Here is a 16,765-nt window from a genome sequence, read left to right on the forward strand (position 1 = left end):
CAATCTCATAAACTGTTGATTTTTTAAATATTTTTTTCTATTTGGTCAAGATCCAGATACAACTGATAGAGTGAACAGAACACAGAAATAATTTAGGTGACCTAGGAGCTAGTTCTGATATTGACATTGATTGCCTGTGTGAATTTAAGCAAATCCCTTAGATTTACTGAAGATCAATTTCTTATTTGTAAAAGGAATGACACTAAAGACAGAGACACATATAAACACACATATATATATATATATATATACATATACTATCTAAGGTTCTCATTCAGCTTTATAATTTTATACAAGGATGTATACTTGGAGCAAAGATTCTAGGATAAAGATTAAGTAAAAATCCCACACTTCAATCAATCCATCCATCAACCAAACAATATGCCAGACAGCATGGTATAGGAGTTAAGAGAGCTAGTACTAGAGTCAAGAAGACCTGAATTTAATTCCCACCTCCTAGCTGCATCACACCCTAGCTGTGTGACCATGGGCAAGTCATTACATTCATGGTGTCCTAGGTACTTAGGGTCTTTTAAGACTACATTGCAGAGAAGGTGACAAAGACTTTGGCAGAATGAGTTTCCTCATCAAGAATGTTCTTTTTACCAATGTTTTACCAGGCCCATTTCCAATGCTATGTATTATGCTAAAGTGCTGAGGATATTAAAACAAAAGGGAGATAGCTCCTACCCTAAAGAAGTTTACATTTTATTGGGGGATTTAACATGTTCAAATATGATTAAATAGTGGATATAAATTAACAAAAAAAAAATTATGCAGGGGAAAGACACTAAGAAGTGAAGAAATTACAAAAAGCTCCTAGAAAAAAATAGCATTTGGACTAAGCCAGTGAAATTTACTGGAGGGTCTAACAGGTTTAAAGTTAGGTTGAAGAACATTTTAGACATTATATACCTCTAAATGCAAAGGTAAATAATATTTTGTTGACAGAAGCCTATTCTGCTTAAAATCAAGTATCACGGAGTCATTTTCTTTGCCAGATTCTTCCCAGGCCCTAATTGACCTTTTTAGGTTTTTTTCTAGACACATTTGGTCACATTTCCCTTGTCTGATCTGATAGCAAAAACAAGTTTACTATATTTTTCAATTACTCTAGCTTACTCAATAAATGCTACTAGATGTCCAGGCTAAAAAGGAAATACTGTTTTAGGGGCTGGAAAAGTCACTAATAATGTCTGAATCATCACACTGCCAGGAAAAGCAACTTTTTTCTTATTTCATATTTAAATCATCTTACAACTGGAATAAAATGCCACTCTAGTAAGACATTTAATGAGATACTACTTGGCACCCCCAATATTCAAATTCTCATCAATGTTAATTTAACCTGAAACTAGGATTTGTTTGGTTTTTGGGGGAGGGGGGCCATGTTGATTCTTTTCAAGGTCCAGGATTGAGCAAATCATTTCTTATAAAAATGAAGTGACAATTTAGGCTTGTCTTTGGAACAAAAAATTAATATTCTGCTAGTGAAATCTTAGAATCTTTTATAAGGTTCCAGAAATAACCACCTATAAAGCATGCCCCTTCTTTTCAGCTACTTGAGCTATCTAACAGATGAAAGAGGCCACTTAGAATTTAGGTATAAGAGCTATTTAAAAAATGGAAAATAGAAAGAAGCTGTCTGTGCCAAATACACAATATAATAGTAAATATTTCAAAATTAGAAGTAGTGACAATGATGTAAATTATGCTAATATTTTAGTTTAATATAACTTCTCACTTCCAAAGACTTTGGAACTATTTAATAATATTGGGTCATGAAAATTCCAAAGATACTCCCTAGATGGAAACCAGTAACTTTGGAAAGCATGCTAATTTTTCCAGCCATTAAATGTATCCTAGGATACAGTTTAGATTATTAAAGCTAGCTTCTCAAGGTGGAAATGAAAAAGGAATAAAAAAATGTTATGGGAGAAAATAAAAGAGATTGAATGAATGAAACAGAGTGGGTGGAAGAGGGAAATAGTGAGTAAGGTTTGGAATAAACACAGATCACTTTTATATGGTATTTTAAAGTTAAAATGGGTCACTATGACCAAAAAATTCATTATTTCAATAGCCAATATTCGGATGATGGCCTTTGCTATTATATTAGACTAAACTTCAGAAAGTAGCCAAAATTTGTCACTGAAATAGTTCTTTCTCCTTCTACTAGCGCCTCCCCTTTCAGATTATCATCTTTCATCTCTGTATATATTTTGTATGTATCTATTTATCAAGATGTTGTCTCCCTCATTATAACTGAGGTTCTTGATTGAAGGGATTGTTTTTGCCTTTCTGGTGTATTCCCATTGAAAAATATCTAACATATAACAAGGGACTAATAAGTGCTTGCTAACTGACTTACTGAAAATTTTTTCTACTTGGTTAAACCCACAGAGATTACAATACAATTACATAGACTTTGAGAATCACTCCTACAACAAAGACTCAGACTAGACATTTATGTTATCTAATTCATCCCTCCTAAGGTAGGCATATGATTTTCCCTTATTTTCAAAGGGAAAAACTGAGGCTCAGACAGGTTAAGCGTGTTTCCCAAGGTCACATAAGCACAAGTGTTTCCATTGTATCTGTCTTTTCCTACAGATTCCCCTTTTGATCACCCTCACTCTTTTGCTAATTATCATTCTTTCACTATCTAGTGGCTGGTTCCCTATTATCTTCAAACAAATCCATGTTTCTCCAAGCCTCAAAAAACCCTCACTTCATCCACTGATCCTCACCAGCTATCATCCTGTATCTCTTCTCCTTTAGTGATCAAATTCCTTAAGAAGGCCATCCTGCTGCTTCATCCATCCTCCCACTCTCTTCTTACCTCTGCACCCAGGTTTCCAGCTACATCAGGCTTTCGAAAGTATTCCTTTCAGAATTACCAGGAATCTCTAGTTGGCAAAATGAGTGGCACTTTTCTGATCTCTCTAAAGCCCTTGATACTCTCTTCTTCCTAGGTTTTCATGGCATTGTTCCTTCCTAGTCTATCCATTCCTCAGATTCTTCCTGGATCTTCATCTGGATCCCAACCACTAACCCTCATGTCCCTTTCTTGGGTCCGCTTCTCTTTTCCCACATGATTTCACTTGGTGATCTTATCAACTTCCATAGGTTCAACTATTATCTCTACCCAGGTGATTCTCAAATTTATTTGTCTAGTGTTAACCTTTCCTTGACCTTCAAGGCAACATTTCCAACTGCTTAATGGATGCCTCGAACTGAATATTTCATAGACAGCTTAAATTCTAGGTCCAGAATTGAACTCATTATCTTCCCTGCTCTCCCCACCAAACCTCCTCATTTTCCAACTTCCCTTTTACTGATGAGGGCATCATCACCCTCCCAGGCAAGCAGGCTTACAATCTAGTTATCACCCTTCTCTCCTCATTCTCTCTCACTTCTATCATAACTGATCATTAGACACAAATAGACAGACAGACTCTCTCTCTCTCTCTCTCTCTCTCTCTCTCTCTCTCTCTCTCTCTCTCTCTCTCTCTCTCTCTCTCTCTCTCTCTCTCTCTCTCTCTCTCTCTCTCTCGTTTTCCCTGACACTACATTATCCTGATGATCCAGGGCCTCATCACCTCAAACCAGAACTATTGCAGGCTGCTTGATCTTCCTGCCTCAAGTATCTTCCCATTCCCATTCTCAGCTGTTAAAGGAATCTTCTTAAAGTACAAGTTTGACCAAGTCACTCCTATTCAAACAGGTTTCCCTGTGCCTTCAAGATCAAAGATAAACAATCTTCTGTTTAGTGTTAAAAAGTGCTCTGTAACTTTGCCTCTTCCTACCTTTCCAATCGTCTTGTGCCTTACAACCCCTCATTCTGCAATCCAATGACTGCCTTTTTAAGCTGTTCCTTGCAACATCTCCCAAATCGCAGCATTCTGGACAAATTCACTGGCTGTCTCTTTAACCCCTGTCTCATATCTTTCCTGGCTTTCTTCAAACCTCAACTAATGTTCCATTTTCTACAAGAAACTTTTCTAAATCCTTCTCAATCTCAGTGCTTTCCTTCAGAGACAGTTTTGCCATATGCATCGTGTTTGGACATAATTGTTTTCAAGTTGTCTGTTCCATTAAATTATAAATTCCAAAAAATAAAAAATAAAAATAAATAAATTATAAATTCCTTGAGAAGAGGAACTTTTTAAACCTTTCTTTGTATCCCCAATTTTTTGACACATAGTGCCTGGCACTAGTAGGTGCTTATTGACTTGATTAGACAATTAGCAAACAGTGATACCAGACCTAAAACCAAATTTCCTAATTCCAATCCACTATCCTTTATAGGACACAATTCTACCTCTACAAAAGGAAGTAATAAATTCCAGTAAGTAGTAAAATAAGTGGATACAATTGAGATAATTAGGAAACAAGAAATGGAAGAATAGAAGAAATAGGAAGGATGAGGAAAAGGGAAGCACAAAAGATGAAGCCAGAAAATAAAGAGAGACCAGAATATAAAGATAAAAACAAGGGAAGGGAAAATTTGGGGAGAAATGAGAATAAATAAAAGGAAAACTAAAATACAAGAAGATATAGGAAACTAAGTAATTCTGGGGTACAGTGAATAAGAAAAGAATTCATATAGAGTCATTGGCATCTAGTAATTTTATAAATTAGTTCCATATCCTGCCACATGTTCATTTTTCCTCTCTTTACTCTGCTGAAATTAAAGGCATCTCTTTCTTAGAATGATGTATTCTGCAACAGCAAGCATAATAAATTAAAAGCATCAGTGAGCAAACAGATCCCTTCAGAATGAAAATTAAACACTGAAAAATGCAAATGTAATTCCTACATGATTTAGTCCTTAGAAATGTGGCACGTGGCATTTGAGCACAGTGCTTTTCTCAAACCATTTTTAGCCCCACTGCAAGCCTCAAGACCCTACTTACACATTTTATTCATTGCACACTGACTTCAGAAGGTTAAGCAGGTATCAGATTAGAATACAACTCTATCTTTATTGCTGATAAGACAGATGGGAATCATAAATGGCCACCCACACATAACATTGCCAAAGTCTTAGCTAATATAATGCCATATTAAAATTTTTCATACATTTGGTTTAGCTTCTTGAGCACACTTTTAAAAAATGCTTTTAGAAAAAAAGGGCTTTTGGCATTCACATAGTAATTGGGTAATTTTTAACCTATGATGTTAGTCAATTGTTCTCTTCATTAAGAGATTCACCTTTGTGGGAGAGCAATTCTTTTTAAATTTTTAATTATAAAATCAGTTAATTCTGTAAGAAATTTAGTCAAAGGTCATGATTTAATGGATCCATGATCTTATCTCTATGCTGACTTTCTCTCCTACTGCAGACTGTAATCCAGCCACGCATACTGGGTTTGTCCTAAATCCTTCATAAAAAATCTTTCCAAAATCCTTAAAAGTCCTTTTGAGTCTTTTAATATTTGGGGGATACCAGCACAACTCTTGTTCTCACAATATGACCAGCTCACCTTCTTTTCTGGTCATATTTGTCCAGGGTAATATTGTTTAAGACATTTCTACCATACATGTCGTCCTTGGTAATGTAACAACTTATTTACATAGCTCTCTTCCATACAGCTCTCCACAGCCATTTGGATCATCTGAAACTTTGATTCCTCTGAAACTGTGGTGTTGTATGATTAAAAGCCATTACTATTTCACCAAGAGAAAACACTGATGGCAAAATGTTATGTTTTACCAGCAGGGACTAGCACCAGAATTAGAATTGTGTAATTTCTCCAAATCAATCCAGCCTTTTCTCTGCTTTCCCTATTCAGTTCTGAACTCAATTCATTGTTTATCAATAAATCTGTCTGTGATATATGGACCAATTCAATGAATCATCCCTCCAACTACAAGTCATAATCTGAATATGACTCTGTCCTGCGTCTCCTCTATTTGCTCTATACTATTGTATTTGGTGACCTCATCAGCTTTCATGAATTAGTAATCATCTCTATGCAGCAAATGATTCCTAGGCTTCTGTAATGAGCCACAGCCTCTCCTAAGCTATAGTCATACAATACCAACAATTTTCTGAGTACCTTAGACCGGGCATCCAAAACTCAACATGAGTTAACTACCTTTCATCATAAAAGTTCCCCAGTTCTAAGAGCATCACTGTCCCTATTCTGCTACTTCCATCAATTAGACTTTGGTATCAGATCCTTTCTGGTTCCTCTGATTACTAATGCCTTCTCTTAAGTATACTGCATTTATCCTATTTATACATATTTGTTTTCTTATTTTCTCCTGCTTAGACTGTGCACTCCTCAAAAGCAGGGATGGTCTTTTACCTTTCTTTGTATCCCCATTGCTTAGCATGATACTCAACACTAATAATAAATGTTTACTGACTAGGGAACTGGATTGGTATACTGATATATTTTGAGATCTCATTTACACTTGTTGACTTATGCTAGGATTATAAAATTTAGATGAGAGAGAGAAAGCAGCACTGTTCACTCTAATTTTATTTCTGTTTTCTCTGCAATATCATCTATATTGTAAATAACAGAACAAAGATGACTAACAGGAAATTGTTATTCAAGATCAATTGGGAGATAAGAGAAAACCTAGATAGCCTTGATAAATTCAAGTTTATTGAGTTTGGATGAACTACATCCTTGGGTCTTGAAAGAATTGTCAGATGTAGTAGTTAAGCTACTGTCAGTGATCTCTGAAAGATCATTGAAAATCCAAGAGAGGCCACATGACTGCAGAAGAGCAGACATTGCCACAATATTTAAAAGATGGAAGAGAAAAGAAGAATTTTAAAAATACAATAAAACCTTTCACATTTATTCCTAGGAAAATTCTTAAAATTACCATTAAAGATATAATTGACATGTGTGGGAAATACTCATTACAAAAAGACAGACTAACTTAATTTTATTTTTCAATAGGGTAACTAACTGAGCAAATGAAGGGAGTGTTGTAAATATAATTTACATAGATTTTTAGCAAGGATTTTTTATAAAATACTTCAACTATTCCTGTTGAAAAGATAGAAATATATGGATTTTATGACAACACAATCAGATTGGCTCAGAACTAGTTAAATGGTCAGATTCAAAGAATAATTGTTAATAGTGGTTCAAAATAAAAATAAAAATGACATATCCTTATGCTATTTAACATTATTATTAATGACTTGGACTCATTAAATTTGAAGGTGAAAAAAAAGGTGGGAGAGTCAGAATCCAAAAGAATCTTGGCAAACTAGAGGGATGAATCTAAAAAAGAGGAAAGTCAGTGGGAACAAATGTAAAGTCTTGTATTTGGTATTAAAATAGATATAGAAGAGAAAGAAATTGTTTTTAAAAGGTTCTGTTATTTTAGTAGATGGCAAACTCAATAAGAGTCCCAGTGATATGTTTTCCATATAAAATAATGAGACCTTGGGTTACATTAAAAGGGGCACAGCTATACCCTGCCCTCATTAGATCTCATTTGAAGTAATATCTTCAATTCTGGGTTTAAGAAAGGACTTGATGAGATGTAAAGTGTCTGGAAGTAATATATGAGAATTAGGAAATAATATGATATGTTTAGCCTGGAGAAGAGAAGACTAATAGCTGTCTCCAAGTATTTGAAAGGACGTCATGTGGAGGAGGATTTAGATTTGTTTTGTTTGACTTTAGAAGGAAGAACAGGAGCACTGAGAGAATGCTGCAAAGTGCACTGCAAAGAGGCAAGTTTAGACTTGATGTCAAGAAAAATTTCTTAATAATTAGAGCTATCTGAAAATGGAATAGTCTGCCCAAAAAGGTCATGGGTTCTACCTCTTTAAAGGTCTTCAAGTAGAGACTGGACAACCACTTCTTTTGTACAGCTTAGTGAGGATTTCTTTAGTTTACAGATTAGATTTAGAAGTCTATGTACTTCCACTTCTACTTCTATTATTCTGTGACATCCATGTAAAACTAGGAACAAGGGAATACGATAAAAAAAACTAAATTGAAAATTGTAATTTAGGTTGAAGGAATATATAGACTAGTTAGATAGCGAATGGCTAAATATTATGAATATTCTGTATAAGAATAGAGTTAGAAAGCATGGAACATGGTAAACGCCAAACAACATCATAAAATAAATCAAAATGACAATATTTTAACTGAGCCAGTGACTAGTTGTAGACATGATATTCATTGCTGGGCAAAACATAAGTCAAAGTAAATACTGTTTTAAAAGGAGGGATAAAAATGAAGAGGAAATATTTCATGCAATTAGAGATAGCCCTCTAATTGATAGAGACTGTCAAGTCTGAAACATGGAAAAAGGACAAAAGTGAAGATATTAACTTTGTTTACTGTCATTTCCCAGAGAAGTTTAACAGATGCAAAACAGTTGGCACAAGGAAACTAAATTACCTGAGTCAGAAAAAAAATAATCTCCTTGTTAAGCAGAAACACATTTCAGCCAAGGGCAATGTAGGTCAAGTATAAACTTATTTACAAAACACTACTAACAAAAATTGCAAATTATAAATAATATAAGTTCACAAAAAAGCAAAATGCAATTGAGAAAACAAACCTACAGAAAGCTTGGCTTGAGAGTCAACGAAAACAGATTGTGCAGAGGATATAAAGCTTAACAAGGAATAATGAATGTATGCAAAATGGAAAGTTTTTACAGTGAATTATTCTCGCTGGTAACAACAACCTATTTGGACTCTCTACCTAATATGATATGTTAAATACTGCTAATTGTCTTTAAGAAATGCAAAATGAGTATGATCAAGTACATGCTGAAACAATTTTAAAATCAAACCCAAGGATTTATACTCAAAATGTTTGAAGAGGAAAATATTTTAAAAGAACAGAAAAGGTAATGAATGTTAGTTCTACCAAAACAGAGCATTTAAGAAGATATTACCAACTGATGACCCATGTTTGGTCAAATTCTTTTGGAAAAGTCTACACATACTTAAAGGACATTTAGATAAAAACTATGAAGGAAACAAATATGCTTTCATAGGCACTTTGTTGACAGAGATATAGAAGATAAATGATTCTACTATCTGTAGTGATGTGTAGTGTTTATTGGTCTGAAGAATTCACATGATTCATTTTCTTTTTTCTGAGGCTGGGGTTAAGTGACTTGCCCAGGGTCACACAGCTAGGAAGTGCTAAATGTCTGAGACCAGATTTGAACTCAGGTCCTCCTGAATTCAAGGCTGGTGCTCTATCCACTGCTCCACCTAGCTGCCCCTACATGATTCATTTTAAAAATACATAGAGTAGAAGAGAAAGGAGTTCAAGGGAAGGAAATCACAGATAAGCAGGATAGTTTTGAAAATAATATGTTAAATGTTTTAAGTATGTAAGTATTCTAGAGATATCTGATAAATCGTGAAAAATTTCCTATCCAAGAGCTAATTTTCTTGTAAGACTCTCCAAAATGCACCTATTTGCAAATACCTTCATAGTGAATGCACTAAATACTTCCTCAATGAAATGCAGTCATGGAAAATAAAACTATTTTTCCATCTACACTAGAAAAACAAAAAGGACCAAAAAGAAAATGGATATCATCTACATTATGTCAAGGAAATAAGCAATCCAATGAATCCATTCAAATGTGACTCTTGAACAAACACTGTAGATTAAGAATGCTCTAAAACTAGAATTGATCAGGAATCAATTTGGTTGGAGCAAATTATAGTTAGGACACTCATTACTCTTCAATGATCCCACGCTGCTCACCATAAAAACCAATAGACACCAAATGTCTCCTGATGGTGCTCTATGATTAAATTGCAAATCACTATGATCTCAGAAGAATTAAATTCACAACATAGTTTTTAATAAATGCTTATTAACGGATTGGGGGAAAAAATAAAAGAAAGAGATAGAAGATATAGTCCTGAGCTCAACATTTAAATTGGCTAAGGAAAAGATAAGAAATCATAACAGAAAGGCACTGGGCATCCCTTAAAGAGAACTATACTAGATGGTTTTATGGTCCTTTTTAGCTTTAGTATGGCATCATACATGTTTGGATTTGTGATTTTATTGGTGTAGGAACTCCAGGTAAGTAAGCTTTCTCTCCAAAAACAGATCAGTAACTATACTGCAATACTGCAATATATATATATATATATATATATATATATATATATATATATATATATATATATATATATATATATATATGTATATATATTCTTATAGACTAGCTTTGAGCACAGAGAAGTGAAGGGACTTCTACAATACTTTCCTCACATCAACCCAGGGGAAGTATGTAGTGGAGGGTATTGTTATTCATCATTTTGTAAATAAGAAAAATGAACTTAAAGAAAGGAAGTTGTTCAAGTTCACAAGCAAATGTCAGAATTACAACAATGGCTTTTTGTAAATTTGTAGGGATGTGATTACACAAAGGTTTTCAGAAGGCAAAACCTAAGGGACCAGAGAACCTGCATAAGTGGGGAAAATTATTTATCTAAGCCGGGAAAAGCTTAGTCAACTTTTGACAGTCAAGATATATCCATCATTTCAGTTCTACGTGTGAGAATTGAGAACTTAAAAAATCTATTTTACTAGAGAGAGTTTCGGTTTTGAAATAAGAGATAGCAATCTGTTGTTGATAATTGGAAGGAGCTTATGTAATATATACAAGATCTAGGAATGATAATTCTTCATGGGACCACATGGCTTCAAGAAGGACAGACTTAGATAGGAACCCAAACAATGATTGAAGAGAACAGCTTCACTTAGGCGAAACTAATTTAACAATTGTCAAGTAAGAATGCTTCAGACAAACCAACCCAAACTGAGATAAATAGGTCATTTTATAAATGCATGTATGTATATGTATGTACATATACATGTGTGTACTTTATTCTAATCTCCTAACTTTATAGAAAAGAAAACTGAAGCCGAAAGAAGCTAACCTCTTAGACAAAGAAGAGCCCAATACTTTCTGTTCTGTCCTCAAGGGACACGGAAAAGGGCAATATCTATTGTCTGTAGAAGCTCCTTTCTTATAGCTGAAGAATATTATTAAATCTGACTTAATCATATGAATAAGGCAGCTAAGAAGCATAGTGAATAGAGGACCATCTTGGAGTTGGGAAAATGCTTTTTCTTGAGTGAAAATATGTGAGTCTGGGCAAGTCATTTAACCCTGATTGCCTCAGTTTCCTTATCTACAAAAAAAGAATTGGAGAAAGAAATGGCAAAGCACTCCAATATCTTTGTCAAGAAAAGCCCAAATGGGCTTATGAAGAGTCAGACACAGCTGAAATGTCTGAACCACAATAAAAAATCATGTGGATTCAATATTTTCCCCAGGGTTTACTTCATAATATTCACCATCACTCTATCTTCCAGTCAAGCTGGACAGCTCACTGTTGTTCCAATATATCCAGGGATTTCCTATTTTTATTGTACCATTCCTTTTTTTCTTTTTCTTTCAATTTTTGTGAGGAAGTTGGGGTTAAGTGCTTGCTCAGAAACACAGCTAGTCAGTGTTAAGTGTTTGAGGCAGTATTGAATCTGTGTGCTCCTGACTTCCAGGGCCATGCTCTATCCACCAACCCATCTAGCTACCTCTATTGAACCATTCCTAATTTCTAGAATCTCCATAAGACAATCCCAGATTGTCTTATGTCTTTCTTTGTATTCCTAGGGCTTGGCAAATGCTACATAGCAGGCATTTAATAAATGCTTATTGACTTGGCAAGCAGCCTTACAGGGTATACCAGAGACTATCTGCCACAGTGGTAGGAAAAATCCTTGCCAAGGAGATACTTAGGCATGAAAGGCAATTATGGTTACACTTCAGGTAAGGCAGAGAAGGCCATCCTGCCCAATGCAAATGCAAGCAGAGAACAGGAATCACCTGAGGAGTAATCATTTATATGTGTCATAAGGGCACATGCCCTGTCTCTGTACTCCCCACAGTATAGGAAGGAATAAGGGGAAAGGGAGCAGCCAGAGGAATTCCTATGAATATGGACTTCCCAGAAAAAATAGGGATAAGCTTGCCCAATTTCTTATCTATGTGTGACTTTGGACTTCAGTTTTTCATTTGTATAACAAAGGAGTTAAGTTATATTCTCCTAAGACTTTCTTATGTCTCTATATCCTATGGGTTTGGGTTTTTTTTTTTTTTTTGTTTGTTTTTTCTTGCTCTATTACCCTCCAGAAAAGACAGGAAACCAGCATGGCAGGGTGAGGTGGCAGCCAGCCCAGTCATTTGCTAAGAGACAACTGATTTTAATTATTTCCAGCAGGGGGTTGAAAGCAGAATTATGTAAGAGAGCATAAAATTGTCTTATCTTAGCAATCTTGAAACTAGCCAACTTAGGTCTCAAAAAGGCAGAATAAGTATAACACCATTGAAGTATATTACTCATATAGCAGAAGAAGAAAAATCATAGAATTAGAGGTAATCCTGCACTCACATTTTGGTTTCAGTCAGCCAGTCTGTAAACATTTATTAAGCATCTATAAAGTAGTAAACACTATGCTAAGCTCTGAGGGACACAAAGAGAGGTAAAAGACAGTTCCTGCTCTCAAGGGACTCACAGTTTAATGGGAGTGACAACTATGTACAAACTATATACAGGATAAATTGGAAATAATCAACTAAGGGAAAGCACTAGAATTAAGGGGATTAGGAAATGAATGCTAAAGAAAGTGAGATTTTAGGTGGAACTTCAAGGAAGCCAGGAAAGCCAGGAGGGAGAGATAAGAAGGAAGAGAAGGAAGATGTCCTCATCAGTGAATTGATATAATTCCAAAGAGTTTCTCCTGAAGGGCTTTAAGCCCAGGAGAGTCCTCTCCATCTCTCTGCATTCCCAGACAGCAGAGATTCTTGGTAGGGAATTTGTTTATTTTTTTAATCCACAGGAGCAAGAGAGTGGCAAGACTTGACTTTCTCCTGTCACAACAGGAATTGAACTATGATGAGATATGGCCCTAGCCTCTGCTTACTCAGTACATACCTGAGAAGTTACAAGAGCAGGCTTTCCCTCCCATTATCACAGAGGGAAATATCAATCAAGAAACAAATCCTTCACAGCCTATTGAAATCCTGTCCATTCTTCAAGATGCACATCAAATGCTACCTTTTCCACCAAAGCTTTCCTGACTCCTACAGGTACAAATTAATTTTCCCTTCTCTGAATTCTCAAAATATTCTGTACTTCTCATATAGAAGAGAGTCTCTTTTTGTATTAGGTTTATGTTTTATCTCCTTAGTTGTAAGCTCTTGAAGGCAAAAGCTATGACTTATTTCATCCTTATTATTTCTGCTAGAAGAGGAAGCATGGAATATAAATAAATATCTTTGGAGTCAGGAAGACTTCATTTCAAGTCCTTCCCTAATCATATACCAATGTATGACTCTGGGCAAATCACTTAATCTCTCTGAAGCTGTAAATTAAATGAATAAATTACAGCAGGTGCTCACCTGCACCATTAGGGTAAATTTCCTCATTAGGAGATCCCTTTACCAATGAAATCATGGGCCTGATTTTCTCCAATCCCTCCAAAAGAAAAAAGAAAAAATAGATCTGCATATATTTTGCATGTAAGTAGATGCTTATTAAATTTCTGTTGATTGAGTGAATAATCAAATAATAAACCAAAAATCATGAGGAAAGAGAAAGAAGAAAACTACCCACACTCCCCAAAAGTTGTGTAGAATGAACTGATTATCTGATTCTATAGTATGCAAAATAAATTTATGAAAATAAATAGTGGAAAAAATAACAGATTTGAGTTACTCTGAGAACTTACCTATAACCAAGGTCATTGACACAGTTGTAATATAATAACCAAACACCAAAGGTTTGTGCCACATTTCTACACCAACAATAGCCGTCAGCAGATACCCTGCTACCAGTGTCTATAAAAAAAAGAGCAAATTAATTTTTGTCACTTGCAAATCAACATAAAAACAATGTTATTAAACTATTATCATCTGAATTTGAAAAGGGAAAGTATGTTTTACTATATCAGAGTTTAAGAATTTCTCATTAAATGCTTTCCATTTTCATCTTTATATATTTTAAAATTATTTTATTCTGTCTGCTTTCTTTGCTACAATATTTTCTTCCTGTCTTATTGTATTTTCAAAATAAATGACTAGTTTCATAAGTTTACTAAATTAATCCATTTTAATGAAATGGGAATGAAATTGGAAGTCTATTATGTTTTATTTCACCAACAGTCCCACTCAAACTCATTATTCAAATAAGAAAGCAAAAGTCTTCTGTAATTTTTATTTATGATTATGTGTGTAATCTTTATATTTTTAATTTCACTGGTCTTATAACTATTATGACAATGACAATTCCTCACCATAAACACTGAGCAAAAAACGAATCCATTTTAAAAAGATTTCAAATCCTTTTAAAAGTTGAAAATGCAAAAACAAGCAAAATGAGAAGAACCAAGTACTACCTCTTATATTACTTCACTTAATGTATTAACAGTTATTCTGTTGGAACATTTTTATGAGTGCACAAAAAAAAATCTCCCTATTGACCAGACATAGATGTGGGTATAACCAAGTAGAAGAGGAAAAAAAAGAAAAACAAGTATGATTGGGTATGTGTGTATGCGTATATTCATACAGGGTATCCCAAAAATTTTAGTGCAATTTTAAGCTGTCAGTCTTGTATAGACTTATATAATTCTTACATAGACTTACAGATTTACAGAAGTTCATAATCTTAGATTTGAAAACACTTAGAACCACCTAAGAGCCAACTACCTTTTGTTCACCAAATCTGAACCTCTGAGAAGTTTTGGTGGTAGAGGTATAGAAGGAGAGTGTTTCTATCTATGAAAAGGTGGAAATTTAGAGTTAACATTATAAGGACCTATTATATCCTTCCAGGATCTGGTGAGAAAGTTCTGAAAATTGGTGGTCCCAGACATTAAAGTACATTTTCACACGAAACCATTAGAAATGATTGTTAACTGTAAGTGGTAATATGAGTTCTATACTTTAGCTACACCAAGTGCTAAATAATGTGTGAAGCTGGTGAAAGAACAACTACAATTTAAAATTACATACTGTATTTAGGGGAAATAAAGACTAGAATATTTGTTGTTCAGTTATTTATATCATGTCTGACTCTTTGTTGATCCCATTTGAGATTTTCTTAATAAAGAAACTGTAGTGGCTTGCTATTTCTTCTCCACGTCTCTTTACAAATGAGGAAACTGAGGCAAGAAGGGGAGGTAACTTGCCAAGGATCAACTGGGATATGCTGAGGCTAAATTTGAATTAAGATCTTCCTTATTTTATACCTAGTGCTCTGCCCACTGTACTCATCTAGCTGCCTAAAAACTTGGTAACCAAGTCATAATTCTTTGGTTCCAGTATCTCAAATTACCATTTTAAGAAACATATGCACAAATAGTATTATTTCATAAGAAATGATGAAATAGACAGTTTCAAAGGAAACTGGGAAGTCCTCGATGAATTAACATAGAAAAAAATTTATACAATGACAACAATATTATAAAAAGAACTCTGAAAGACTTAAAAACAACGATCAAGGCAGTGATAAACTTTAAGCCCAAAAGAATGAAAACAAAACATTACAATCACCTTTGATAAAGAGATGATGGATTTAAAATGCAAAAAGAGACACATTTTTGGATATGATCAATTTGAAAATTTTGTTTTTCTGGTCAACTATATATTGAGGGTTTTATTGTCTTGGCTTTTTTGTTTTGTTCAATAGGAGGAGAGACAGAGGGATAGAACTTTTTTAAAAGAAGCACTTACACATATTATTTTTCATATAACAAATAAATATTTGTTGAATATATATTCAACATGTTGAATAAAACCCCACTGATAGTATTTTCAAACACTAGAGTATACTTCTGAGCAGCTATTTCTCATAACAGTTTCGAATAAATTTAAAGAATTCCCCCTCCCCAGTTATTTTCCAATTGGCAGTCATGACATTTTCTAATATTGGTATTGAAAGTAACAAGGCTGTTTCTAATTAAAATAACTGAAAAGTTTCTATAAACTGATTCTCTCATAGAATTAGGACTAAATGAAGACCTCATAACTCACGTAGACCTTAATACTTTCTAAATACCTATGAGATACTATGCTAAAGTAGCTGGGACTGACCCTGTATTTGAAGTGAAGGTGAAATACAAATCTTCATATTCCACAGGCTCAAAGAAATAGACATGATGCCTGAAGAAGTTATGCATATTTGCTATAAGAAAAAATTTAATAAAAAGAAAAAATGTCTAATGGGATGGAAGAGGGGCCAGAGGAAAGACAACACTATGCATTTTGAAGTACTGTCCAATTTGTTCTTTAAAATCTTTCTGTTGACTTGCACTGCAACTACATCTATACTGGAGAATAAAGACAGATAGACTTGTCAGTTCTGTTTGCTACAGGTCAAATCTAAAATTCCTCAGGAAAATTCACTATTTTAGGGTTTATCACATTTTTGACTAGGATAAGAACACTAAAGGAGCTCTTTTGTTAAATTACATAACTGATTTTGTTTTCATGAACTAAAATGAAGTTGTCTTATATAAATACTGAAAAGGTAATTTTCATATTCACATCAATAAGCCACAGTGCAACCACAAAAGACCTACTCACAATTCATACTATGACGTCCAACAGCCTGATGGCTTGACTAGTAACACAATGTGTTACTTCATGGGAGCTTCATGACCTATAGGTTCTCACGCCTTTGGATAAGCAAAGGGTGACTTGGAAGCACTTTTGCTGGGTC

General features: G+C 34.4%; 1 protein-coding gene across 1 annotated transcript in view; it reads right to left on the reverse strand.

Moving 5' to 3' along the window:
• The window catches only part of LOC141548743 (ethanolaminephosphotransferase 1-like), a 157,173-nt gene that overhangs the window by 26,551 nt on the left and 113,857 nt on the right, over positions 1 to 16,765 (reverse strand). Inside the window, exon 6 of the mRNA XM_074277888.1 lies at positions 13,773 to 13,881. Within this exon, the coding sequence (XP_074133989.1) occupies positions 13,773 to 13,881 (109 nt within the window). The remainder of the gene's footprint in view (positions 1 to 13,772; positions 13,882 to 16,765) is intronic.

The sequence above is a fragment of the Sminthopsis crassicaudata genome, chromosome 1 (assembly GCF_048593235.1).
Source record: "Sminthopsis crassicaudata isolate SCR6 chromosome 1, ASM4859323v1, whole genome shotgun sequence".
NCBI classification, from domain to species: Eukaryota; Metazoa; Chordata; class Mammalia; order Dasyuromorphia; family Dasyuridae; genus Sminthopsis; species Sminthopsis crassicaudata.